At 39.6% G+C, this 25,441-nt stretch overlaps 4 protein-coding genes across 9 annotated transcripts; 3 read left to right on the top strand and 1 right to left on the bottom strand.

The window, feature by feature from the left end:
* The first annotated feature begins 2,095 nt into the window (after window positions 1–2,095).
* On the top strand, window positions 2,096–4,059 carry LOC115739210. The gene is made up of 3 exons (XM_030672221.2): window positions 2,096–3,058; window positions 3,366–3,538; window positions 3,647–4,059. The coding sequence occupies exons 1-3, from the start codon at window positions 2,201–2,203 to the stop codon at window positions 3,795–3,797; spliced, it is 1,182 nt and encodes a 393-aa protein (XP_030528081.1). The 5' UTR covers window positions 2,096–2,200; the 3' UTR covers window positions 3,798–4,059.
* A 954-nt stretch (window positions 4,060–5,013) lies between these two features.
* On the top strand, window positions 5,014–9,776 carry LOC115739209. 2 transcript variants are annotated; one of them, XM_030672220.2, is made up of 9 exons: window positions 5,014–5,255; window positions 5,685–5,783; window positions 5,891–6,363; window positions 7,104–7,305; window positions 7,741–7,911; window positions 8,585–8,685; window positions 8,817–8,885; window positions 9,035–9,075; window positions 9,399–9,776. In XM_030672220.2, the coding sequence occupies exons 1-9, from the start codon at window positions 5,088–5,090 to the stop codon at window positions 9,479–9,481; spliced, it is 1,407 nt and encodes a 468-aa protein (XP_030528080.1). In that variant the 5' UTR covers window positions 5,014–5,087; the 3' UTR covers window positions 9,482–9,776. The 2 variants fall into 2 exon arrangements, with proteins under 2 accessions (XP_030528080.1, XP_048126946.1); XM_048270989.1 differs by having other exon boundaries at window positions 7,104–7,344.
* A 1,251-nt stretch (window positions 9,777–11,027) lies between these two features.
* Window positions 11,028–16,447, bottom strand: LOC115739207 (eukaryotic translation initiation factor 2D). 2 transcript variants are annotated; one of them, XM_030672211.2, is made up of 8 exons: window positions 16,208–16,447; window positions 15,332–15,443; window positions 14,570–14,760; window positions 14,382–14,476; window positions 13,888–14,307; window positions 12,819–12,927; window positions 11,899–12,544; window positions 11,028–11,296 (listed from the first exon to the last, which is right to left on the bottom strand). In XM_030672211.2, the coding sequence occupies exons 1-8, from the start codon at window positions 16,340–16,342 to the stop codon at window positions 11,175–11,177; spliced, it is 1,830 nt and encodes a 609-aa protein (XP_030528071.1). In that variant the 5' UTR covers window positions 16,343–16,447; the 3' UTR covers window positions 11,028–11,174. The 2 variants fall into 2 exon arrangements, with proteins under 2 accessions (XP_030528071.1, XP_030528072.1); XM_030672212.2 differs by having other exon boundaries at window positions 15,332–15,439; window positions 16,208–16,346.
* Window positions 16,448–18,523: 2,076 nt separating this feature from the next.
* Window positions 18,524–24,855, top strand: LOC115739208 (protein PHOSPHATE STARVATION RESPONSE 1-like). 4 transcript variants are annotated; one of them, XM_030672218.2, is made up of 9 exons: window positions 18,524–18,860; window positions 20,413–21,058; window positions 21,133–21,343; window positions 21,427–21,503; window positions 21,634–21,673; window positions 21,873–21,930; window positions 23,659–23,728; window positions 24,078–24,327; window positions 24,367–24,855. In XM_030672218.2, the coding sequence occupies exons 2-9, from the start codon at window positions 20,420–20,422 to the stop codon at window positions 24,438–24,440; spliced, it is 1,419 nt and encodes a 472-aa protein (XP_030528078.2). In that variant the 5' UTR covers window positions 18,524–18,860; window positions 20,413–20,419; the 3' UTR covers window positions 24,441–24,855. The 4 variants fall into 4 exon arrangements, 3 of the variants coding, with proteins under 3 accessions (XP_030528078.2, XP_030528076.2, XP_030528075.2); XR_007196688.1 differs by having other exon boundaries at window positions 18,525–18,860; window positions 24,078–24,522; window positions 24,576–24,855; XM_030672216.2 differs by having other exon boundaries at window positions 18,524–18,865; window positions 24,078–24,855.
* Window positions 24,856–25,441: the final 586 nt, after the last annotated feature.

Raw genomic sequence — 25,441 nt, 5'->3', positions numbered from 1 at the left:
TATAATTTATTATGATTATTTTATTATTTATTATTTTAAAAATTAAAATTAAAAAACGGAATTGGAATCGGCCTGGGAACCGGCTCGGAACCGCCGGTTTCACCTTTTCGTGGAATCAGAACGGGCCATGTCTACTTACAATTCTCTCTTTAGAGCCAAAAGACAGGTGGGGCAAAACCCACAAAAGTCCTGGCTTGCTTTTGCCATGTGTATGGACGTACAATCTCGCAAAGAGGAGGAGCTGGCATTTCCAAAGGCGAACAAAAAAAAAAATAATACCACATAAAACTCCAAATTAATATATATATGATAAATTTACTTCAAATTATTTTTTTAATCACAGACAATTCCAAACTGATACACTTATAAAAATTTTATTCAAAATTGATATATACGTGATAAATTTACCCTCCATTAATTTTCATTAAATATAACCTTTAAAGTGCTAAGTTATATAACACGTGACAATTGATGAGTATACCAGCTTGAGATTTTATTTTTCGTGATATTAACCCAATTTAACTTAGGATAAATTTTTCATAAGTACATCAATTTGAGGTTTCTCGTAGTAAAAAAATTAATTTAGGATAAATCTGTCATAGGTGTAACAATTTAGAGTTTTTGGTGGTCAAAAAAATAATTTGAGATAAATTTGTCACAATCGTATCGGTTTGAGATTTTTTGAGATAAAAAAATAATTTAAAATAAATTTATTATAAGTGTATCAATTTAGGATTTTTCATGGTATTGACAAAAAAAAAAAACAAGTGAATCAAAGAATTGAAGGTGGGGTCAAGGCATGAGAACTAGTCAACCAAGCATCCGACGTAAGGCAGCGTATGCTTCCGAAAATTTCATCTGTCGTCAGCGGTTGGAGATCTTCGTGTGGGGTAGAAGAAAAATGCAATTTTTGTTCCATTTAACACGTTGGCGAAAAGTTCAATTCTCCACGAGCGCGTTCAGGACGACGACCGATCCGAACATTCACGGTATTTACATAAGCTTAAGCTGTCAAATAACGATAAAGTTCTGTATTTTAACTCTCTTCTTCGTATTGAAAGCTCGATTGAGGACGTGGAGTCGTGACTTTGTGAAGAATTTGTACGAGCACATGAAGGCTGGTTAATTGACCTGACATATTATTCTTTAAGAGTGAGCGGTTCCAAATTTCTTACGGGTTTCATTTAAAACCTGAAACCTACCCGTCGGAACAGATTCGTCGTTTTTTCTAACCTGGAACCTGGAACCTACCCCGTCACAGGTTGTAGGGTTGGTTCCAGGGCACGTGATGACCTATCAATTTCTTTTATTTTCTTTTATTTTTTCATTTTAAGTTAAGCAAAATAAGAGTGAACGATACAACATCTAAGAAAAAGTAGAGATGATTGATTTTAAGTTTCGTACATGTTACATTTAGAACTTGAAACCAATCCATTGTAACACGTTTATCATTTTTTTGAATTTGAAATCTAAAAATTTGTTTGGCTCCAGATTATACACTCATCATCGGATGCCATAGAACATTGTAAGATCGTGCAAAAACATACCAAGAAAAATATAAAAGTTTATTTCAAGATCTAGGGTCCAGATTCCAAGTTCCAAGTTCTAGGTAGTGGAACTTAAAACCTACCATTTAAAAGAGGTTCCTCAATTTTTGGAACCCGAAACCTACCCCGCATACCTTAGAACCTAAAACCGGATCAAATTCTACGGGTTCCGGTTTCGGGTTCTCAATTCTACCCCGTAACCATACTCACCAATAAAAGTTCAAGATGTTGAAAGAACATTATCTCAGTGGCAGCATGGAAATTTAAATGAGACTTTACCGTACGTATAAAAATGAAAATTCTCAAGTAGACCAAATTCTCCATATCTCCTTTTTTTTTTTTTTGGCCGTTGCCTTGTGTTATTTTGTTTCTTCCTCTAGATATTTTTCCATTGGAATCATAGCCAAGGCATGTCCCCGTGCTTTCACCTCCACCACATAAATTTCTCTTTCTCCTCATCACATGAAAATGAAACAACCATGAGAAAAGGCAATGATATCTCTCCTCTCCCTCCTTATAAAGGCGATGGATCTTAACCATCTTGTCCAACTCCATCAATTGATTCAACAAATCTTACCTTCTTTGCCTTCCCCTGTTTCAGAAGTTTTGCATCTCTCGCCCATTTGCTTCCCAATTTCTTGGAGAATACAAGGATGCTCCTGAGGAGCTCTTCCACTCCAGTTCTTGGATCTCTCCGCTCCTCTTTCTCGGACGGCGGTCCCAGCCATCACGGCCACCACGAAGCCGCCGCCGTGCAGAAGGCCGCCGCCCTCCATAACCACCACAACTTCTCTTTCAACCCGAAAGGGTCCCTCAACTTCTCCACCATCTCATGCAACTCCTCCCCCATCTCTCCCTCCATACACGACTTGGGCGGCGACGCTCCCAGCCACCACAGGGGCGGCGGGTTCCGGCGAGTCCAGTCCGAGGGCAACTTGGAAGGCCTGGCCCAGGCCTACAATATGTCTCCCTTGAGCAAAAATGAAGATCGGTCCCACACCGCGAGCCATGCTAAGAAGTCCTCGGCTCGGCCCCGAAGCATGATGTTGGAGACAATACCGTCTTTCTCGTTTGATAGGTACGGACACGCCCGCGAGGGCGAGGATGAAGAGAACAGCGATTTCGACTTCGACGAGAGAGAAGAGCATGAGGAATATGACGAGGCACCGTTGGTGGAGAGCAGTGTCATGTTGAGGGGGAGTAAAAGTATGAGTTTGATTGCGGAGGAGGAAGCGAGTAGTGTTGGTAGTGTGAACATGATTGAGAAGTCCGGTTTCGAAGAGAACAAAGAGAGGGTCAGGCAAGAAATGAATCTCGCCATAGGGCTAGGCGGCGGCGGAGGCAATTGGGGCGGCGATGGCGGCAGCAGAGGCGGCTGGGGGTCTAATTCGGCCGACGAGGGAGCCGATGGAGAAAACAACCAGGGGGTTGAAGAGTACTACAAGAAAATGGTGGAGGAGAGTCCTAACAACTCTTTGTTTCTCAGAAACTATGCTCAATTTCTATATCAGGTAATTTACAGTCACTTCCTGTTTTTCAAGGTTCTGCTATATGAGGTTCTTGAGTATTTGGCAATTGGTGCACATATCGTATCGGCGAAATCCGCCAAAGAAGACGCGAATTAATCATTAATATGATGCAAATTGTTAAGTACCAATTCGAACTCTATCAGGCCTAACGCGGTAAGGGCTAATTTAGACGAATGCTCGACTCTAGATCGACAATCGTTCGGAAATTCCTCGCGAAGAACATCTCCTGCTACTTTGCTAGGACTGCCTGACTTGTCTAACTATATGTTGCCAATGTCATTTTCACCAGACACAGGGAGACCAGGAGAGAGCAGAGGAATACTACGCTCGCGCCATCTTGGCGGATCCTCAAGACGGCGAGATCCTATCGCAATACGCAAAGCTAGTGTGGGAGCTCCATCGCGACCAACCGAGAGCATCGACCTACTTCGAACGTGCCGTTCAAGCTTCCCCTGAAGACAGGTTTGTGTCTGTGCCATTTCGCCGACTAATCTATTGCATTCCGCTTCAGCTTTTGACCACCTCTGAGAAGATACTGACTCATGAGCCATAATCCTGTCATCAATGCAGCCATGTTCAAGCAGCATATGCTAGTTTTCTATGGGAAGTAGACGATGACGAGGACCAGGGCGAAGATGAAGATGAATACGAATCGTCGCTTGCCACTTATGCGATGTCGCCGCAGTTTCGGGGGCGGTCTACAGCTTCTGTCAGCGCCTAACTGCAGACATTCCTCTCGGAAAAAACAGAGTCCACACGGCGAGAAGTAGGACATGCCATTCATACATCAGAAAATACTATGTTTTCCTTTTTGGTAGGCTGTATACATAAGAATTCTAGTTAGGACTAGGGAAGTGTACAATATTGCATTCTCTCATAAGCATGCATTTAAGTCTTCCTTTTCGTTACCGTGACAGGCTCTGTCAAAATGTAATTGGAGTAAATTCGTATTATATTTTATGCGTGTGATCGTATCGCCTTATAAATTGCCGACCCATTAAGGGACTTAAAAATATTTCGATAAATATGTCGCGACGATAACGTAAACGAGGAAAGAAAGGGATCCTTTGAGTTTGAGGACTAAAGTGAAATTTAAAAAATTCATAAGATGAGAAAAGTATAATCATTTCGTTCGCCCTTGTATATGGCATTGTCATTATACATCTTAAGATAGCTGCAAATACAGGAGTTTGAGAATGAAGCGTGCATTGAGTTTCCTTCATAGTATCATGGGATAATAATACAAATGGTTCTTGAATTTTGGCTCACTATATAATATAGTTTCCAAACATTTTATTTATTCGATGTGGCCCTTGAATATTAATTTAATATGCAATATGATCTATATACTTTCACTTTATTCAATATGGTCCCTAAATTTTTTAGTCTTGTTCAACTTAGTCTCCTAATCGTATGAAAATATTCGATATTATTCTTCCATTAATTCAAGTTCGGAGACAACAATGAACATTTCTTATAGTTCGCGGACTATATTGAATATGTACCAAAAGTTTAGGGGTCACATTGAATAAATTATAAATTTAGGGATAACATTGCACATTGAGCTACAATTCAAGGACCATATTAAACAAATTATAAGTTCAAGGATCACATTACATACTAAATCAAAGTTGGGGGACCGATTATCCCATTTTCCTTTTTAGCATCTCATATTTAGCTCTCCCACGGAATTTCTCTGAAATCAAATTACTCAAAAACCCGCGAAAATGTTCTATATATCGGCGGCGCCATTGATGTCGGATGGCCGACCAATGTGTGCGAACATCTGGGAGCGGGAAAATGTAGACGATTCAAGGCGGCGATTGGTTTGCCACAGAATAGGAGAAGCTCCAAATGGGAAAGCCAAAAAATCGATCTTTCTTGCTCTTTCATCGCCAGACCATCTTCTTTTGCTCTTTTTTTCGGTCGAAATCTTCTTTTGCTCTTAGCAAGTGAAAGGAAAGAGGGAGAGAAAGTTCGCGAGACCTGGTTCTGCAAATTTTCCGGGAAAATGGGGTGGAAGCACCCGGAGGTAAGCTTGGGAGAGATGGTGAATCTGGTGAAGGGCTTCGCGGATATCCTGATTCTCGCATCTGGGTACCAATCTTCTGGCCTTTTAGCCCACTGGGACCAACAAAACGTCACCAAAGCCTTTCAATGGGGCTTCTTCTTCGAACAAGTCTGTATCTTTTTCTTCTCTTTTTGACGCCCTCGTGTTGATTTGTTAGTCTCTGATGAAGAATTGAGTGATCATGTTTCTGGGTGGTTAATGAAACAGAGAGTGAATGGTTCGTGCTGATTTATACTTGTGGTTCTTGGTGTTCCTGTAGTTTGTAAATCTGCTGTCACTCAATCTCTCTTTAAATTTTGGGTTTATTGCAGCATCAGCAAAGCGATAGATGACTTTTCTTAAACCTCTTTCAATGTCGCCACCGTGAGTTATTGAAAGAGTTAGTTTGCTTTTGAGTGCATGATAGTCAGTCTAGTATGGACATAATCAGAATTCTGGATTAGCCTGTCTTATTACTCCAAAGTCTGAAGTGCGCCTTAGTTTCTTTTGTTTCTAGCAACTGTAGCGCGGTCAGTGATATTGTTAAATCACTTCCAGGTGTTCAAGTCTTTCAGATGCTCAGAGGACTCTGATGAGTCCCTGCAAGAACTTGATAAAGCTCTCTCTGTGATAGTAGCGGACGCTTCTTTCCCTCAGGTCATAGGCAACAAATGGTTTTTCCAAGCTGGGAGCTTTCTGATAGTGTTATAATTATTTTTCCTGAAGCCAATTTCACATTCTCAGCCTTCTCTCCATATGTTCAGGGTCTAGCAAAACTATCCTCTGGTACTCTAAGTAGGGCTAGAGACATCGTGCTGGAGCAGTTGGTCCATTGCTTGCCATTAAGAGATTCGAATCTCGGAGCACTTCTCTGTTCAACCATTCAGATGGATCTCGATGTCCTTTCAAGAGAAGATCCTGATTGCCTCAGCAGATACTTGGACAAGTTGAACCTGCAGAATACCTCTCATGACTCACTTCACGACGGCGGTAGTTCTGAGAAGTTTTCACCTATTAATCACGCTGACATTGCAAATAATGAGACTGAAGAACGTGCCAAGCAGAATGGGACGAACTCTTGCATCCAAGAGCTTCTGAAAAGGCAGTCTGCCGTTTCATGTGCATTGTCCGCAGAGAAAAGCTTGGCTGTTATCTCTAGAGCTGTGGGTAGCAGTCAGCTGACTTGGGGTGACCAAAGCATTGATAGGGAGCATCTAATGCATGATGGAGCTTCAAGGTGAGTGGCATGTAAGTGGTTTTTCTTTGCTGATTCCTCTCAATGAAATTTGCTATGTTGCACTTTCTTTTCTTGATAAAGATGTCGGTTGATGTTTAAAATTTTAACAGGAAGTTTGTTTAAAGCCTTCAGTTGATTCCTTGTTGTCTTTAGTAGCGGATAGCTTCATTACATACCCTGGCATCGGTGGTAGAAGAAATCTGAACATTAGATTAAGTTAGCTAGCGTTATTCTTTTGGTTTTTGTGATTGTGTCCATTTGAGTTGCTGGTTTTGGTTTTTTTATTAGCATAAGTTGACAATTCCTTGAGCTTAGGACAGTCACATCACCACATCCTCCTTTGAAGAACTTCGTTTTTTCTAGTGGAGCCACCACATCAGGCCAACTTATGAGCCACAGAGTACCCTTTGCATTAGGACAAGGCATTCAAACTTTATTCTTCCCTATTAAGAGAAAAGATCTCCTAAATATTTGTTAGTCAGACCATGGCCTTGTGGATTTTCATGGCATAGTGAACTTCAGAAATTTGGTGGAGTCTGTCTGTTCTTGCAATTAGATTGCATTACATGGCGGTGCCTGGGTTTTACTGTCAAAGCATCTTTTACATAGGCATATTGTGTCTAAATATCTGCAATTCCAATGTAATGAATGCTGGATGGTTTACTTGAAACTGCCTGTTTTCTAGTTTGCAGCACTTACTTAGCTCAGCCTCACATCGAGAAATTTGAATTGTCATCCAGGAATAAAGATCAATTGGACGAGGTAACAATTTGGTATCGCTGGAAAACAAGGAGCCTCGCGTATTTCATTGATAAGAGAACTATCAGACTGGTATCTGGTGCCAGCATGATGTTTGCTGCTTCTCCAATGCAGTGGGCGCAAGTTTTTGAACGTCTGAAGATGTCTGAAGGAAGAAATATTGGCAGTTTGTCTGACAAAATAGTATGTTTTCCCCTCTCTTCTGGAAGTGGCATATTATTGGTACCTCAATGTTCCTGCTCTCTGAGATTTACAAAATTGTCTAGTTAGTCCATTTTATGGATCATTCACTTCAAGACAAGAGATGATCTCCACGTGAATTTGAGTAAATGCACACAGAAGCAATAAAAGTAACAAGATAAAATACGAGCTTGCTCTGAGGTGATAGTGTTTAATCATTGTTGTTATAAGGTCAATCTCTTTACCCGTTAGATAATCTTAATGTTATCCTTGTTGAATAATATATAGGTAATTAAATATGAAGAAATGGTGGATTAATCGTTAAGTGGAACATACTCCTGAAGCTATAAGAACTAAAAATATCTTCCATGTGGACCCAGAGCCTTTGTCCTTCCTTTTTTATTGGCCTTTGATTTTCTCTTTCCTCTTCTTTTGTAGGAACTTCTTCTATTAGGATGTGTTACCAGAAGATGGAGCTTAGTAATTAAACATCTTCAGTCAGTTTATCATGATTCCTTTACTAGTTCACAGAGATTTTCAGAAGTTTGCAACTTGCTTTCAGGAAGATCTCAAAACTTAATTTTGAAAGAGAGCATGGCACACTCAAAGGTATAATAATCTTGGAAGATCTTCATGTCAACTGCTCATTCTAACAAGACAATTCATGACACTTGTGAATGCTGGGTTAAGTTATGATATTTTGTAATGGTGTGACTGCCGTTCAACTTTATCATCTTTTTGTCATTGAAATTGGTTGCTTGGCTATGAAAGAGACCCATCAGTTGCATCATCCCTATAGGAGCTCTTCTTCACAGGTTGTTGACAGCTGCTGCTTCTTGGCATTGTGGTTGACCACTACTTGGAAGTTGCTGAGCTCCATTGCATTATGATATATGATTTGAGAACTCAATGCAGTTGTACTAGAGTCTTGGCCATGGTTAACTCTATACTTAGGAATTGTACTTTCTATATGGATCATCATTCGATTTTTTTTCATTTTGATGTTCCACTGCCCTCTCTCAATCCTATACTTCATCACAACACCCTCCATAATACCTTAAAAATAAAAGCAATACAGCTATTATCCGCCTCCTGCAAAAAAATCTGGAAACTGGCCTCTTAGCCCTCAGGTGCTCATTGAATGACGTAGAGGGAATGCGATTGTGGATATAAATGACAGTGCGATTGTCACATGATGTTCTTACTCTAGTGTAGTTCCAGAAACTAAATTTTTTACCACCATTGAAGTTGGGGTTGCTTAGTTTTGCTTTAACGAAAGCAGGAAGGCAGCATCCTTGATTATCTTATGAACTTATTGGACGGTCAAGTTCGTCTGCTGTGGATGGTACCACCTGCTCTTTCAGCAGTTGCAATTCCTTCCTGGTAATCTGAACGTCTTTTCTTTCATAATGATTATCCCCGATTTATTGCTGTCTGCAATTCCATCAGGAAAATATATGCACTTTAAAGCCTGACAGAAGATACTGATGATCGTTGTATTTACGGAGCTTCAGGTCACCTCTATTCAGATTCTACGTGAACCAGATTAAGATTCAGCTTAAAGAAGGCTCTCCAATGTTAAGGTTTGCAATTCTAGCTTCACTTTTTTCCCCTGTCATTCAGATTCATTATCCTTGGGTTTCGTTCCAAAGCCAGGAAATTTTTTAACTTTATGATTTAGTGGAGATGAAACTGTTGATCTTAGCACATTGCATGATCTCTCCCTTTGTAGATGTTGTAGTTGCACTCAAGAAAAGAAGGAGCACAAGGATTGTGAGTATATGCAGCATCTCTTCTTACTTCCCTGTCCGTGCAGTTAATTATTTGCTTATGTACATGATTTTTGGAGAGTTGAGAGAGCCAGTTGAACCTGCGTGCTTCTCATCATACGGACTTCATGTTGCAAAGCCTAAGTTTAGTTTCCAAATATCTTATCGTGCTTGCAATAAATCTCACACGTGTAATATCCCTTCAGGTCCTCCGAATGTAACTGATGATTTCGTTCTCTGCAGATCAGGGCACTTCCTTGAAGTTCTAATTGCTCTAAAAAAATGTAGCTGTTGTGACTTTGAACCAAATTCATGCTTCATTTCTAGGTGAACTTGCAGAGAGGATCTGGTGTCTTCACATCTTCCACATCCGTGGGCCTCAGTTGTGGCTTGGTGGCAATGATGAATGAGGTTTCGACCTCTGGTGCCTGTTTAAGAAGAGCTTCTTCCTCCATGGGTAGCCACCGAGACCGGTTGACAGCGTTAACGGTCTTCATACAAGGAAAGTTTCACCTACAAATGGCTTTTCGAGCGGTCATTGTGAAGATTTTTGGCCGTTGAACCGGTTGGCTACACACCCATTTTGACAGTAACGTAATTTCTTGAAATCACGTGTAGCAGGATATAGCTAATGAACTTACACCTTGGATTCTTCAAATTGTTACGGCATAAATTCAGGTAACTGGCACGGGGAAGGCGGCTATTATAGTGGGACTCTTAACAAATTTACAGTTTTTCAAGTTTTGCGATGTGTAGACTTTAAAGATTGAACTGATAAGAAAAACTTTTGGCCATGGTACAAACATCCGGTTCGAGATTTGATTTCTACTTTCCGGAGTCCTCAAGCTACTGCCTGCCGGGAGATTTAGAGTGGTGGGCTAGATCAATTTGGCTGTAACCTGGCATCGAGTCCCGGTGAGCTAGCTAAACTTCTGACCTGAAATCGAGTCGCGGAGAGCTAACCATTTGAATCCTGATGGTCAGGGCAATGCAACACCACCTCAAGGCCCTATTTTTCTCCCTGAAAAAAGAATGTCCTCGGCCTTCTTCGCATTAGCTCCTTTGGCTTGCGATCCCGATGACTGAGGTTTGATGTTTGGTGTTGTACGAGAGGAAGGTCGTCTTATGTAACCTTACGCCGCCACGTTCAACTCGTGCCAATTTGGGTACATATAAAATGCTTGTCGTCCTATCACGTCGTCATCGTGGTATATTATTAGCAGACATGGGGAAATTAGCCTCATTCAAGGGACTTTCAGAATGCACCTCGTGTTGCTATTTGAGTCTCAAAGCTGGCTAAAAAGCCAGTGCTATGCACGAAAGAATTATTAGATTTACTTGGGGTTCTTAATTGGGCTCAGGGGCCCAATGGGCCCTTGCCCGCCACAATCAAGGCCCAAAATAAGAAAAAACAAATAAATAAAAAATTTCAAATTAAAATATTAAAAAAGAACTTAAAAATTGCAAAAATTATTTACATCAATGCAACAGAGGACAGTCAAGATTCACATTCGTTACTTTGGCCGGATTATATTGACAAACTGTCAAAAAATTTAAGATTAAATTAATCAAATTAATTTAAAACTAAATTGGTAGAAATGTAATAAATTTACGTCTATTTGATATTTCCCCTGATTTGGAAACTAGGCACTCAACTCCTATAGTTGGGATCTCAAGTCAACCAACCGAAAGTTCTGATAATTTTTGTGGACCATAAAAATATTTGTCTAGACACGCATTGAAAGTTCCAAAAATTCTTCAATCCGGATATAACAAGGGATAAGAAGCATCCAGCTAACAAGAAATCATGAAGATTGTTAGGTCTTGATGCATGAGAATGATTGGTGACAAATCAAATCAGACCAAATAGGCTTCGAACAGCGCCTGCGATTATTCACGCCTTCCTGTTCTGACTCGTTTTGAAAATATCTATCATACAGCAGCGTATACCTGTGGTGCTCCGGAAGCATGACTGGTTACTTCTAGTTCAAATCCATGTCTTCCATATCAAAACTTATCGCAGATGAATTACACGTGGAAACATTATTTATAAAGGAACAACATGTAAAGCATACCGCCGCGATGGACCGACCAATTCTCTCCTTATTTCTTTGTCTTATCGAGTACCTCCATGTACTTCTTTGGAACTCCGTAATGTTCGATCAGATACCTCGCCAGGTCATCGATCACACCACCTTGGACCATAACCTCGTACCCCTTTTTACCTGAGATGTCAACCACATCCAACTTATAAGATGAATTCATACGGTTCCAAGATAATATTGGCATCTCAGCAATGCAAAGAGCTGGCCAAATAGCCTGCAGGATGATATCAAATTCAAATCCAAAGACTTATGTTTTCTGAATCAAGGATGCCACTATTTTAAATTTCTTTTACTTGCATGATTTAGCTGCTCCTAGACTGATTCCATCAAACACAAGGCGATCCAAGGCAAGGGCATAACTAAGTCTTTGTGCTAACAAAAAACATTCTTTCCGACTTGCCAATTACAGCAGTCCTCCTTCTCACAGGGTAGAGATTTTCTTTATTTCTTATTGAGACGAGCTGCGTGAGAGCATAATGCAACTGGCAGCTTTCACAAACCACGGCACGGGATTCAATTTTTGTCAAGCAATGTATTGAACTCCCACTCCCTATTTGCTAGGATAAGCTCAGCCAAGCCAAACACACGTACGATTTTAATTTCTGCAGTGGAAGGCAATACTGGTCGTCAAAGTCCTACTGACATGTTAACTCTGGCCTGCCATAAGTACAATATGACAGTAGAAACTGCTTATTTATATAAGAGAGAACACAGGAGCATACCTGGTAGCTCAGCCACTGTTGTGCTACAGGCAAATTTCTTCTGCAGCTCCGATGCCAATGCTTCTGGATCCACTAAAAATGCTTCCAGACCAGATAGTCTTGTAACCTTTTTGTTACCCTGCCTTCGTTCTGTCATTATCTGAATAGCTTTCAAGGCACCCTTACGAACAACTGAATCACTTCCTCTGGTAACTACGTGATGTGGTTGCATGCGGTTAATGAATGTTGATCCCAGGTCCTTCTTATGAATTTCCGTTGGGTATGCCGATCCTTTCTTTATGGCTCCTTTAAACAGCGCATCACATAGTATAGCATCCAACACCACAGTGGACTTGTCTGTTGGCTTAACCAGATTTTCTTGCTCAACGTATCTAAATACAATATCAGTTGCTTCTGAAGCAGTATAGAGTTTTCCCCTATCAGCTCCTGCAGAAGTGAAAATGGCATTGACATGCACACTTGGTTTGTAGACCTCCACCATATTTAGAGTTTTATTTGACTGACTTTCCTTTGCAGCATGTTCACCAATTTGGTCACTTTTCTCCACAGGACGTTTTTCCGGTCTGAATACTGAGTAATCGGGATGATTTCGATTAACTCCTAACAATACTACTTCCTTCTTATATTTATCTTCTTTTACAGAAACCTGTCCAAAGAACAGAGGAGGTCATACGGTGCAAAGGCCAAAGAAGAGCCTCATTTATCCTCTTAAAAAACGAGTACTGCAAAATACTACAACAGAACAGACCCATTTACACATGTATTCCCTGCCTGAACTGCTATGGAAGCAATAAATGTGAAGGGTAATATATATTGCTAAAACCCATGTAAATCCAAGATATAGTACCAAGCATGTTGGAATCATAGAGCTTTAGCACTAAAACAAACTTAAAGCTCATTAAGAGTACAGGTATACACACCAGTCCGGCAGTTGATTTCGCCTGCAACCACTTTGACAATTTCTTGTATGAAGACTTCTTGATATCAAGAGTGACACCTTGAGGCCTACAAGGCAATACATGGTTTGACCTGCAGCAATCACATGAAAAGAATGTAAAACACATCCCAAGTAAGATACCCGGTGAAATGTCAAATAATTCGGCATGTACTTCAACATGGGCATGGCAAAGAGCAAATCATGAAGTTTTGCTAAAGCAAGGATACTGAGCACGGAAAATCAAGAGTATTTTAACATCATAAGCATCTTAGACTTTCAGTCAAGCAAGCTTTCTATTTTTTATTGTATATGATTTTCTTCGGCTGTTACATTCGCAGTTTGCCTGTAAGGGATCAATCTCCTTGTCCCTCAACTGACTGTCAAACACATTGAATGAAAAACTCTGATATCCATACAAATCCTCGATCCTTGTCATTTTCAAGCATAAAAGTGCCAAATTAGGCTAGAACATACAAATTAACTACAAAATGCAAAACGATTCTGCTGGGAAATTAACTAGGATGTAAAAAGTTATGAACGCAATCTACACTTACCTAGACGCTTCCCACAGAATAGCGAGAGAAGGGATGATTGATGATACTATACTCTCAACCACAAGGCATACTAGTCGATGTATCCTACAACTGCACATGATCTTATTCTGCACATTTCAGATTGCTATGCACAATTTACTACCGGGGAAATATTGGACCCATAGCAACTCCATGCACATAAACCAGTACAGAGTCTACTCTGCTTCTGTGGAGAAAAACAACTAGGATCATACTCTAGAAACACGCAAACAAATAAAGGGACTAGTAGACATCAGAATAGAGCACAGTCAGAAATGCACAGCATGGTACTCAGACATGTAGATCAACATAAGGCATGGATCCACAAGTGACTTTCATTGCATCTTCTCTCACGAAGCTAAAACTTGTCACGAGGCGCATATGTGACCCAAACAAGTTTGAGAGGAGGCATTTAAACACAGCCAAACCAAGATCCAGCACATTATTGTCCTTGGAGCTGGGGAGGTTAGGATTCTTTACCATAATGTGCTTCCAGGCATAGGAAGGTCTTTGTCCTTGATGGTTGTATGCAGGGCTTGCAAAAGGCATTTGTCAAGAAGTGCATCTACATCCGCAGATGTGAAATTATGCCGGTCTTCAACATTTGATCCTTCAGCAGAAACATCATCTGCAACAGTCAAAGTATCAATGTCTGCAACTAATTTATCCAGCCTTTCATTACTACCATCCATCTCTCTGATCTGAATAGAATTGGAATTCATTTCATCAACAGACTCAGTCACGTCTTCATCTTCAGCACCGTCCTCATGATCATTACAAACCTCGCTTTGACCTTCACAAGCAGTTGATTCCTGGCGAGATGATAAGAAAGCAGGGTCTTCAAACACCACATCCTCTAAGAAACCAGCATTTGGGGCAAACCGGCCCTCGGCAGACTCCCTAATTATGTTCCAGACAAAATATTACGATAACCTGAAAAGCTTATAACTCGATTAAGCTCTAGAAATACTTACCAAAGTAGGTCACGATAGTGATGGGTTATTCTCAAAGCCTTTCCACGTAAACCAGCTTTCAAGGCTTCGCTACTGCTCATTGTGGTAGTTCCCACCTGTGTTTAAATGTGGATTGTTATATAACATAAAGAGAAATACATAACAGCAAGGAAACAAAAGGTCGTGAGAAAATCTAAAGAGACCCTTACAGCTATTGGCGCAGGATTGCCAGGGACTTTAACTGCCCATATCTCCCCTGCAGCAAATGATGGCAGGCCCTCAGGAGGCACACTAATTCCAGGAAACATCAAGTCTGCTCCACCAATGATAAAGCGTGAAACTTCACCTCCCTTGAGTAGGAAAGCAGGTACAATTTCAGGGACTCTCCAAAGAGAATAGACTGCAACAATAAAAGAAGAATCATCAGGTCATGCAAAAATTTCAAGGATGCATTACAAAATGCAATGATAAACAATAGGTCAAGTCAAAATGATCTCATGTTCCACTAGGTGTACTAATATGTTGATGCTTTCTGCTCCTTTCTTCTCCTTCTTTCCTCTTTTGAAGTTCTAAATTTTCACAGCTTCTAAGCAATGAAATATCTTAAAGCAAGTGCCTATGCATGGGTTCTGGGGAAGAGAGGGACCACTTTGGGTCTAATGTCTGCAGCCTTAACCACTCAAAATAAAATCTTTCACCACCAATAGCTGAATAGCCTAAAAAAACCCAGATAACATTAACTCATGCGTCATTGACCCTAAACAATCACGAATGGATATGTGGCTCTACAAAGTGGAGGTTGAGCAAAAATAATGGCCACACATTTGTGCAATGTTTTCATTAAGAGGGTGCTGTTATTAATGAAGCCTCAAAAGCCGAGCAGTAAGTTTAGCAGGGTACATGACCATAAATTCGGAAGAATTTGAAGCTCATCTCTAGCAAAAAAGGAGGGCGCACATATAGAGGCATACCTGAGGGAAATATTTCTGAGCCTCTTCCATCAATGTCAAAGAACATGGGAAATTCACCTTCCACACTGTACACATGCACTCGGTTTTGAAGCTTTGCAACCATCATCTCTGCCTAGAATAAACATGCCAGAGGACGTATAGCGTACACTCGATTAGTGCCCTATTCCAGTGATGTGAAATTATTTTTATATGAGTGATGTGAAGGAAAGTAGCACGTGTACATGTAATTGTCATATCTTGAAGAATGTTCAGTAAGAATAACATTCACGTTGATTTGATCTTTGTAGGTGTAGCAAGCTCTCTCATTCAAACAAACAAATGCCATATTGGAAGGGTGCTCAAGGAGAAATTCCGTGATACATAAGTGCCTATAATTTCCAATTGCTTGTGAACATCACAAATCACCATTTTCTACTTCACCTTGGGATGTCCACTTCTCGTTTAATTTACAACGTCCTTTGGACGAATAAGTAGGATGATTTCATCCATCACACGCGCTGTTTGCAAGTAAAAATCCAATTTTTCTCCGGCACTGGCACATCTTCACCAGTTCGGTATCGAGTGAGAACAACTGCCTAGCAGAAAGCTAAAAGAAGCCACTTGATTTCAATGCAGCAACATAAACACACACTCGGGGATCCGAACTGATATTGCAATCAAATCCGCCGCCTCAAGAGCCGAAATACGCCACTCCAATGCAAGCATCGTGAACCGGAACCGACTCAGAAAACAGAAACTATCCACCATGTGAGCAGAAACCTCCGTCGGGAAGACGGAATCCGAAACGTCATCGCCAGAAACCCAATCAGGCTGAACATTCTCCCACGAGGAAAAGAATTGAAAGAAGAAGGCGACGAAGAAGAAGAAGGAGCTCACTTTAGGAGGGAGGAGAGCGTCGAGATCGGAGTCGGAGCATCTGGGGAACTTGTCTCTGATGGCTCGTCGCAGCTTCTTCTTGTCGGCACCGGACAGCCGCTGCTGCGTCTTAGCTTCGAGCGCCTTCTTGAACATCTTCTTCTCCTTCCTCCTCCTCCTCCGATGAATCTCTCAGGGATCCCACCGCGAACAGCGACGCGACAGCGGCTTCGAGAAGGCTCTGATCTTTATTCGCGCAGGAATTATGGCGGCGAGAGGGTGAGCCTGAACGACACCGTTGTCAGAAAAAAAAAAACCTTCTTTTCCTTTTCTTTTTCTTTTTTCTTTGGCAGGGAATAAAGAACTAAAAGCAAAATATCAAATTTATTAAAATTTTCAAGACCATGATCGAATTTTACATAAAATAGTGATGTATAGGCACAAAAATATTATATAACTTTGTCAAGTTGATGTAGGTGATTTTGTATTATATCTCTCGATTCTGCAAGAAAATTAGCATTCTCATTAATAATGAAATTGTTCTTTTTTGTCTAATGGACGACTTCATCTGCTCTCTCGATTTAAAAACAAGAATCGCAATTAACAGGTGAATATGCGATAGCATCGACTTGAACATTTATGAGCATTGATACCTTTTCCTCCTTTTGATTTTTATCTATTGGGTTATATCGAAAGACACATGTCCACTCGATTGCTAATTCATTATGCCAATGCATCTTTATAACAAAATTGCAGGACATGAAAGTAAAAGAAGGGCCACAGTCAAGTCCAATACGGAATGAGTACTTATTCTAACAACACTAAATATTAGAATCGTGATCGCTCATGCGCTGCTAAGGTCAGTTGATATACAAGATGAATATGTTTGTTCTAATTTCTTATCAAATTCTAAGTTTACAACAAACAAAAGGGCAAATACCATAAATAAAAAAAAACCTCCAATTATACTCAACGTGACACAAATATTTTGAACTCCTTTTTTTTTTTTTTTTTTTGTGTAAGCAAAACCCATAGACTATACTGGTGTAACACAAATATCTCCAACTTTTTTTTTTGCTGTGAAAAAAATTAAAACTTATACGTGTGACATATATACCCAATATTTTAGTTCTATTTAAGATATATGTGTCATATTAGTATAAGTTCATGATTTTTTGTGACATAATTTTTTTTTGGTATTATGTCAAAACGACATAATTTAGGATTTTTGATGACTTCAAGAAAGTTTGAGGCACTATGGCACAGTGAACATGATTTGAAGTTTTTTGTAATATTAACCCCAAATAAAATAAATTTCCAAATATCGGGATATTTCCATTCCGAAAACTCATCAAGAAGTTAGGTTCCCAACGGTTAATCTAGGCGTGGAAAAGTTGAATTAACATTTGTCCTTCCTAAGAGTTAAAACTTCTATTGTAGCTTTCTCCCTTTCATATTTTAAATATGAGTCAGTATTTTTTTCCCAAGAGGCACATTGATATTTTTTATTTATTCAAAGAGACACATTAACTAGAGTAGTAGAGAAGTTGAGTTTATATATATATATATATATATATATATATATATATATATATGTGTGTGTGTGTGTGTGTGTGTGTGTTCTTATCAAGGTCGATAACACGAAAAAACTCAAATTAGTACAAATATGGTAAATTTATCTCAAATTATTTTTTTTATCACAAAAATCCTAAATTAGTACACCCGTGAAGAATATATCCCAAATTATTTTTTTGACTACCAAAAATACTAAACTAATATACTTGACACAAGTTTACTCCAAACTAATTTTTTGACCATAAAAAATTCCAAATCGGTATAACTGTGACAAATATGCCCTTAGTTAGTTTTCGTTGAATTAAGTTAATATCACAAAAAATCATAAATTGATACATCTGTGACGAACAATGGGTAAAAATCCCATACTTATACACCCGACAATTGTCATATGTCATCAAACTCAAAAATTTGATGAAAACTAATGGAAGGTAAATTTGCTACATGTATATTAGTTTGGGGTAAATTTATTACACGTGTACCAATTTGATATTTTTTGCGATAAAAGAAAAGTTTAGGGTAAATTTATCATATGTGTTTCAATTTGAGATTTTTTTTGACATTAACTCTTCTTATTATTGAGATTAATAAATAAATATTTTTTATGTCTTCACTATCTATTTATTATGATTACTATGATAAATCGATCATTTTAAACAACGACTGGGATTATCGCTTTATTGAAAATTTGGCCTAAAATTCCAGAAAAGGACAAGAGAATAAATAAGCAGAGAGAGAGAGAGAGAGAGAGAGAGAGAGAGAAGAGCTGCCACATAGTCACGTGTTATTGTACTTTCTTTAGAGAGATCAACGACGGAGAGGGTGGCCTGGGGTGGAAACTGCGAACAACCCTCGGCGCCGCGAAGCCGGACACGGCGAGGTTCTCCGTCATCCTCCGCGCGTCAGCCCCTCTCCCTGCCGTGAGCGAGGCTCTCTGGTGGAGGAGCTACCGGGGTACGACGAAGGGCAATGGCCGATTGCTCAGCCTCGTTGGTTTCGGCTACAATTCGGGTCGAATCTCGAGGAAATTGATCACGGGAAGGGGAAATTCGTTCGTGAATTGACTGAGCAGTGGACTCCCGAAGCTCCGCAATCGAAGGTGAGGTGGGCGCTTGTATTTTGCAGTATAGAATATGTTTTTTCAAACTTTTGTTTGATTCTGTTTGAGCTGTGATTACGAGTGAGGCCCGTGAGTTTTTGCATGCAATATCCTGTCTTAAAGTTTTTCTTTTTCACTGTCGGGTTGACTTTTTGAGGTTTGGATTGCGAAGCTGAGACTCGGGAAAAAAAAAAGTTGCTGTCAGATAATTCAGCGGAACAATTTCTGCGACGGACTGTCGCTGGTTGTTCTTGTGACTTCATGAGGACGAGTTTGGAAAAACCTTAAAGTCTAGTTTCGCCTTCCCAAAGTCTTTGACTGAAGATCGTGCTGTTCGTTGTCATTATTTTGAAGCTCTTTAAGCCCAAAGCCTGCATTTTTTTAAGGCGTAAGTTCACAGCAGCTACCCTCCTCCTTTTCACTCAATGGACTTTGGAGTCCAAAGCTCTCCCTCGGCGGAAAAGTTTAGTTGTGATTGTCAAATTTGCCGGTGAATCATTTTCGCACATTTCAGTTAGCTTACCATGTAGGTTGTCAACTAGAACTCGGTATTCTTCTTCTTTTCCTGAATGGATAAAGAGAATATTCTCGTTTGGTAGAGTGAGATTAGACTCCATTTATTGCTGCCACCACATCTCCAATACAAGCCCACTACCACTGTCCGACAGGATGAATATCCGGGCTGCAATATGAGTGGGACAATGGAATAACCATTTCATTCCAGGTTTATTGTCGATGGAAATTCTATCATATGTCTATCGATGGAAATTCTATCATATGTTTATCAGTCTTCTTGATAAGTCCCATGCCTATTTAATGTTCATTTTTATATTCCCAGGGAACTGTTATTGCATCACATTCCTATTCCCTCCTGTGACCCAAGTTTAATGGTAATGTAGTCCTGTAGCGGTGGGTGGGCTTCAACTATTTGCTTTAAGTTTGAAGAATGTTGTTAGTCTCTGATGGCTTTCAACCAGTGTCTGGCTATTCATACATGTCTTTTCATCTATCTTGGTGTATTACCCTGAGATAAGTCAATCTAATGAAGTAAAGTTCTTGAGTAGTGATACTTTCTGTTTGGTTCAGCTCTTAAACGTAGCCATATGTTTTCGCTAGGGATTGTGATGTAAAACAGTATGAGTTCATTGGCTGATTTGCCACCAAAGGGCTCAATCAGCTGAAAAATTGTTCTTTCCATTCACTAATGCACTTTTTCAAATTTTTTGATGACAATGGTAATATCTTTTGATTGTGGAACTTAATTTGTCAGTACTTATAGGCTCGGACTGCAGTGTCCTAATTTCTTGCTACTTAGTGTTTTCACTAATGATATTATCCTCTGCTGATAAGCTCACCAATTGAGAAATTTTATCATGGAGTTGACATAAGGCTTTTCCATACCTTTTTGCGTCCAAAGTGATGAGCTTGTCTAGTGCAAATAAAGATTGAGGAAAGAAGCTGGCAGGAACGTGCTACATTTTTGCCATATTATGGACATTACAACTACTCAGTCAGTTTGGAAATTTGTTTTATCTGTGTTTCTTGATTGTAGGAGCATCATGGAAGCAAGCCATACTTATTCGATTCCAAAACCTGGTATGCAGCAGCTGAATAACGTGAGGGGCTCGGGAGCAATGTCTTCATCCTCGTCAGTTCTTCCAACTCATTTTGAAGAGAGATATCCCAAGCTTCCAGATTCGCATCAGGTTACCATGTCAAGTTCTCTATCTCATGGAACTCCTCTACAGTCCAGTGGTGGGGCAGTTGGTCATATGTGTTCATCGACCTCTGGATACTCAACGGGTCTTCATTACTCATCTGTTACTCCTCCGGAAAAGCATTCAGGAAGTTCTCCATTTATTTCTCAGTCAACAAGTGGTGGGATGACTTATATGATAAAATCTTCTGCTGATGCTGAGCTTCTTCAAGCTGAAGCTTCAACACAATACGATAACGACAACAAGGCATCTTGGTGTTCGGATACAGTACCATGTGTTTATGATTTTCCCGTGAATTCTCCCTTTCAGAACAATCAGATGGAAAGTGGTGATGGGATTGGTGTCCTGGCATCTGAGGACTTTAGTAAACCAAACAATTGGCAGGAATGGGCAGATCAGCTAATTAATGAAGATGATGATTTGACACCAAATTGGGATGAGCTTCTTGGTGAAACCAACTTCTCCAATCCAGAATCGAAGGTCGGAAACCATGCTGACAATATTGGCGTCGTTGGTGATTCTAATTCTTTAACTTGCTTGTTGTATCAGTGCAGATGGCATATGGGGTCAGCAAATCACCATCAAATCTGTCAGCACATCGGACACGATTGCATCCAGAACTTCCTGCTTCATCGGGGGATACTCATACTGCCAACAACTCTTCATCCACAGCAAATAGTACTCCAGCCAAGGCACGTATGCGCTGGACACCAGAACTTCATGAGGCTTTTGTGGAGGCTGTCTGTAAGCTCGGTGGCAGCGAACGTATGTCATTGTCCAAGCTATGGATATCTAATCTTAAGAAGTTACCAAGAGTCAATTGTTCATTCTGTTAACTTATGTTTCAGGAGCCACACCTAAGGGTGTGCTAAAACTCATGAAAGTTGAAGGCCTGACAATCTATCATGTAAAAAGTCACTTACAGGTTTGGGACCTTTTTTTTTTCCCTGGTCAAATCAAATTTCGCCTGTTGAGATCTTCGCTATAAATCCTCTGTACTTTTTCATTGAACTCGATCTTTTTGTTGGTTTAAGTTGTTTAAACTTTTATTGCAGAAGTATAGGACTGCAAGATACAGACCAGATTGTTCAGAAGGTATATAGCTTATGCCTCAGGGTTTCCCCATCTTTTGAGCTTATTCTCACGTTCACCTGGCTCCTCTGTTGAATTTACCGTATTGCTGAAATACATTAGATTTATCTTTTTCAAATTCTTTATCTTATGTTCTATTCATTCTTTGTACATGCGTCAGTGGAAAAATGATGGTGAGATTTTTGCTATTTTCTTCTTTCAGGGTCATCAGAGAAAAAATTGACTCCTATTGAAGAATTGTCATCCCTTGATCTAAAGACGTAAGTGCATTGCTGCTTCATCCCATATTTCTCTTTTTTTCTTCCTTTATTCCCTAGATGCCTAAAAAAGCATATGTATCGGCTGAGTAGATTGTCTTTGGTTACAGTATAGCATAAAAACATCTGGTCTGTTTCCTTGGCCTAGAATAGATTCCAAGTGATGCTTTCACTTGGTTCCTTTGTACGAAAGAATGGTGCCACTATGCAGTTTGGTTGAATCACCTAAACATCCAACTGTTCTTTAAAGTTATACATAGTTGCTGGTCATTGCACCTTTTGCACCTATTGCTCCTATTGCATCATGGTTCCTTTGTAAGAAAGAATGGTGCCACTATGCAGTTTGGTTGAATCACCTAAACAACCGACTGTTCTTTAAAGTTATACATAGTTGCTGGTCATTGCACCTTTTGCACCTATTGCTCCTATTGCATCATGGTTTATGTAGAAAGCAAATCATTTAGCTAATGTGAAGACTCTAAAGTTATTACAAAAGCCAGGATTTAGGAGAAATCAGAGCCATTAGCTTTTAAATTGTGACTTTATATTTGTGAATCATTCAATGTGCATTCTGAAACGACATAAGAAAATGATAACCTTAATTGGAGGAACTTGCACATATTTTTAGAAGATGAGCTTCTGCTCTTTCCCTTTTGTCCAAGAGTGCTGTTTTTCGATTAAATGGGTCTTATTTGTCTACTCTCAAACACCAAACTGTTTTAAAGACCTATATGTAGCTAATGATTGAAGTACTTATTGCTCCATATTTCTTTCTTTAAGGCAGATTCAGTCTATCTGGCTAATTGAACGAAGGATTGAGGATGATGGGAACTATTAACTATTGAACGCGACTGTTATTCATGAATGATTCAATTAGATCTTAGAAAATACAGAAAAGTGGTACAACTGCAATCCGAACTTAGTGGAAATTGTTTTAACTGATGGATTTTCTGATATTTTGCTGATGTCTAATGGTGCTGTTCTTCCAGTAAATGGTTTTCACCTGTCTACTCTCCAAAGTTAAAGGAATTTGGCTGTTGCAGTTAACCCTTTGTGATTTCTCCAACTGTTAGCTTCTGCAGTACTAGATTCCAAAGGATCTTGCAGAAACTTTATCTCGTGCTATGGCGTGCTTGTGAGCGCATTTATTGCTTTGAGAGATTGGTTGTGTTTGCCTCCACTGTAATTTGATTTTTAAAACTTCAGTATATTTCTCTTTTTATTAGAGAACTGATTCATTTATATGTTCTAGGCTTTGACCCACATTTTGCTCTGATAATCCAAACTAGCTCACTTTTTGGCATCCACAAGATAACTGGAATTAAAGCAAATCCCGTTGTACTAAGTTACCTGCTAATTGTTGCAACTTTAGGGGTTACAATAAGCACACTTCTAGTTATGCGCATTTCATAGAAAGAGAAGTAATTACATAATGTGTTGTAATCTCTTTTGAATTTGTGCCTCCACTGCCTAATTGCTCTAGCTCCGTCCCAGAATTTCGGTGTTTTCCTATATATATGACCAAGAAAGAAAGATAAGAGTGATGTCAGTTGATTCATACATAATACTTGTTCTCCTCAAGTTTTCGTATTATGAAGCTAACTGGGTTGTAGGGTTGTACACCTCGAAGACGACACAAAGGCAGTTGAACAGTTGGATTTGATTTGTGGTTTGTCTTTTTATCTATCAAGCAATTGTGAATGAGCTCATTAAGTTTAGCTTGAATTTTAGGAGCATGGAGATCACTGAAGCTTTGAGAATGCAGATGGAAGTACAGAAGCGTCTGCATGAGCAACTTGAGGTATAACTTCTCAGATATTCTTATTGGGCTAATGACATGAAAAATATTTGGTGGTTCACTCAACCAAGTAGCCACTATCTTCTCGTTTATTCTGTATGTTCCAGCGCTAACATTAGCACAGGAGTATTTCCCTCCTTTCTTTTTTGGAGTATTCACATAGACTGTAGAGCTTGTTCAGCTTTGGTACTCTTTAGAAGCACTTGGTTGGAGCATACCTGTACTTTAACTGCATGTTACCCCTCTAGAAAGGTCTCCTTAGTGCAGACTGCTTCTTGGATGTTGTGAAAACTTAATGGGTTTAGTTGACAACTTCTTTGTTTGATTCTTTCTCTTCTTTCATTTGGCACAGATTCAGAGGAAACTCCAGCTTCGGATTGAAGAGCAGGGGAGATACCTCCAGAAGATGTTTGAGAAGCAGAGCCAATCAGGAATGAACAAGCTGAAAGAATCTTCTTCTACTTTGGACAATCACTCTGCGCCTTCTGGAGAACTTCAAGACCCCCCTGAAAATGGCGAATCTGAAGAATCCAAGGAGGAGCCAGAAACAACTGATATCGATCCGGTCAACGATAGCAACGTTGGTCTGTTAGAGTGTTTGCAGGAGCATGGGGGTTCGCAAACAGAACCTGCAGCTGTCTCTCTTGAGAGTCCCGAGCAAGGGATGCACGAGTCGTCTTCTCAGCCTTCAAAGCGACAGAAAGTGGGTGTTTGAGGTGACGATTTATCCCAACTCAGCATTGCGAATTTGCAGTGAGCATGTCAAACTAAATGAAAGGAAGAAATGAGTCGAGAACGACGTTATTCTCTGCTTTTTTCGCATGGAGTGTTGAACTTGGAAGGTTTTTGTGTCTGCATTTTTCACTGTCTCTGTTTTCTGCAACAGATATATGCATTTCAGCTGACCAATATTACCACTTATTAGCTGCTTTCGCATTAGCTGAACTTGGTTTCGGCCCTGGAGCATCAGTTTTCTGTCAGGCTACAAGAGATTTGGCTGTCTGTAATTCCAATAACATGTTGGAATGCTGCCCTTATGATTCATATGTTTTGAATGTTATTTACTTATATCTGCTACTTCGAGATGAATGGAAGATGAAAATGAAGCGCTGCTTGGATTTTGCTCTTTATTGAAATATTGATGAGATGACCATCTTCTTCTTTCATGGTAATTAGCCGGCAATTTAGAGAATGAGCAACTATCGATATTAAAATTTTGAAAAAGTTAGAAACAGTGGTTGGGATGGGGGAGCAATGACCCAGCTCGTTAAGGGAAGTCAGCAATTTATAGAGTCAAGAATTCAATTTATCCCTTGAATCGCGAAAAATTTAAATGCCAAATAAGATGTGAATTTACTCAAACACATTAGCTCGACTAGGTAAACCCCAAAAAGGATGTTTAGATGTTTTTCATTCTAAAACAAAATTTTCAACGAAGCCATCAAACGAGCAACCGCAAGTATTGGGTATCTCCAGGCTATAATCATAGATTGAACATGGAGACAACATCAGACGTGGAACTTTGATAGACTTTCAATTGGAAATATTATTCTTCCGTGCATAAAACTACGAGATCGATCATGTTCAATACATGCCTTTTAAATTATGGCTCCATTTATTTCGTAGAAAATGAATGATTTGAAATATATATATTAAAAAAAATGACCGCTTGTGTTGGTGGAAATAATTAGTCAAATAAAAAAACTTTGCATTAGT

This window comes from Rhodamnia argentea, chromosome 10, assembly GCF_020921035.1.
Source record: "Rhodamnia argentea isolate NSW1041297 chromosome 10, ASM2092103v1, whole genome shotgun sequence".
NCBI lineage: Eukaryota > Viridiplantae > Streptophyta > Magnoliopsida > Myrtales > Myrtaceae > Rhodamnia > Rhodamnia argentea.
Note: the sequence above shows the minus strand (reverse complement) of the source record. Positions and strands in the feature narration are given on the sequence as shown.

Excerpts from the sequence above, each read along its gene's own strand:
- LOC115739208 (XM_030672216.2), top strand. The coding sequence starts at position 20,420 with ATGGAAGCAAGCCATACTTATTCGATTCCAAAACCTGGTATGCAGCAG. Across the intron at positions 21,504-21,633 it reads ATGTAAAAAGTCACTTACAG|AAGTATAGGACTGCAAGATA; the intron begins GTTTGGGACCTT and ends CTTTTATTGCAG. Across the intron at positions 21,674-21,872 it reads CAGACCAGATTGTTCAGAAG|GGTCATCAGAGAAAAAATTG; the intron begins GTATATAGCTTA and ends TTCTTCTTTCAG.
- LOC115739207 (XM_030672211.2), bottom strand. The coding sequence starts at position 16,342 with ATGTTCAAGAAGGCGCTCGAAGCTAAGACGCAGCAGCGGCTGTCCGGT. Across the intron at positions 14,477-14,569 it reads GCAATCCTGCGCCAATAGCT|GTGGGAACTACCACAATGAG; the intron begins GTAAGGGTCTCT and ends ATTTAAACACAG. Across the intron at positions 14,308-14,381 it reads CACTATCGTGACCTACTTTG|GGAGTCTGCCGAGGGCCGGT; the intron begins GTAAGTATTTCT and ends GAACATAATTAG.
- LOC115739209 (XM_048270989.1), top strand. The coding sequence starts at position 5,088 with ATGGGGTGGAAGCACCCGGAGGTAAGCTTGGGAGAGATGGTGAATCTG. Across the intron at positions 8,886-9,034 it reads GAAGGCTCTCCAATGTTAAG|ATGTTGTAGTTGCACTCAAG; the intron begins GTTTGCAATTCT and ends CTCCCTTTGTAG. Across the intron at positions 9,076-9,398 it reads AAAGAAGGAGCACAAGGATT|GTGAACTTGCAGAGAGGATC; the intron begins GTGAGTATATGC and ends CTTCATTTCTAG.
- LOC115739210 (XM_030672221.2), top strand. The coding sequence starts at position 2,201 with ATGCTCCTGAGGAGCTCTTCCACTCCAGTTCTTGGATCTCTCCGCTCC. Across the intron at positions 3,059-3,365 it reads ATGCTCAATTTCTATATCAG|ACACAGGGAGACCAGGAGAG; the intron begins GTAATTTACAGT and ends CATTTTCACCAG. Across the intron at positions 3,539-3,646 it reads CAAGCTTCCCCTGAAGACAG|CCATGTTCAAGCAGCATATG; the intron begins GTTTGTGTCTGT and ends TCATCAATGCAG.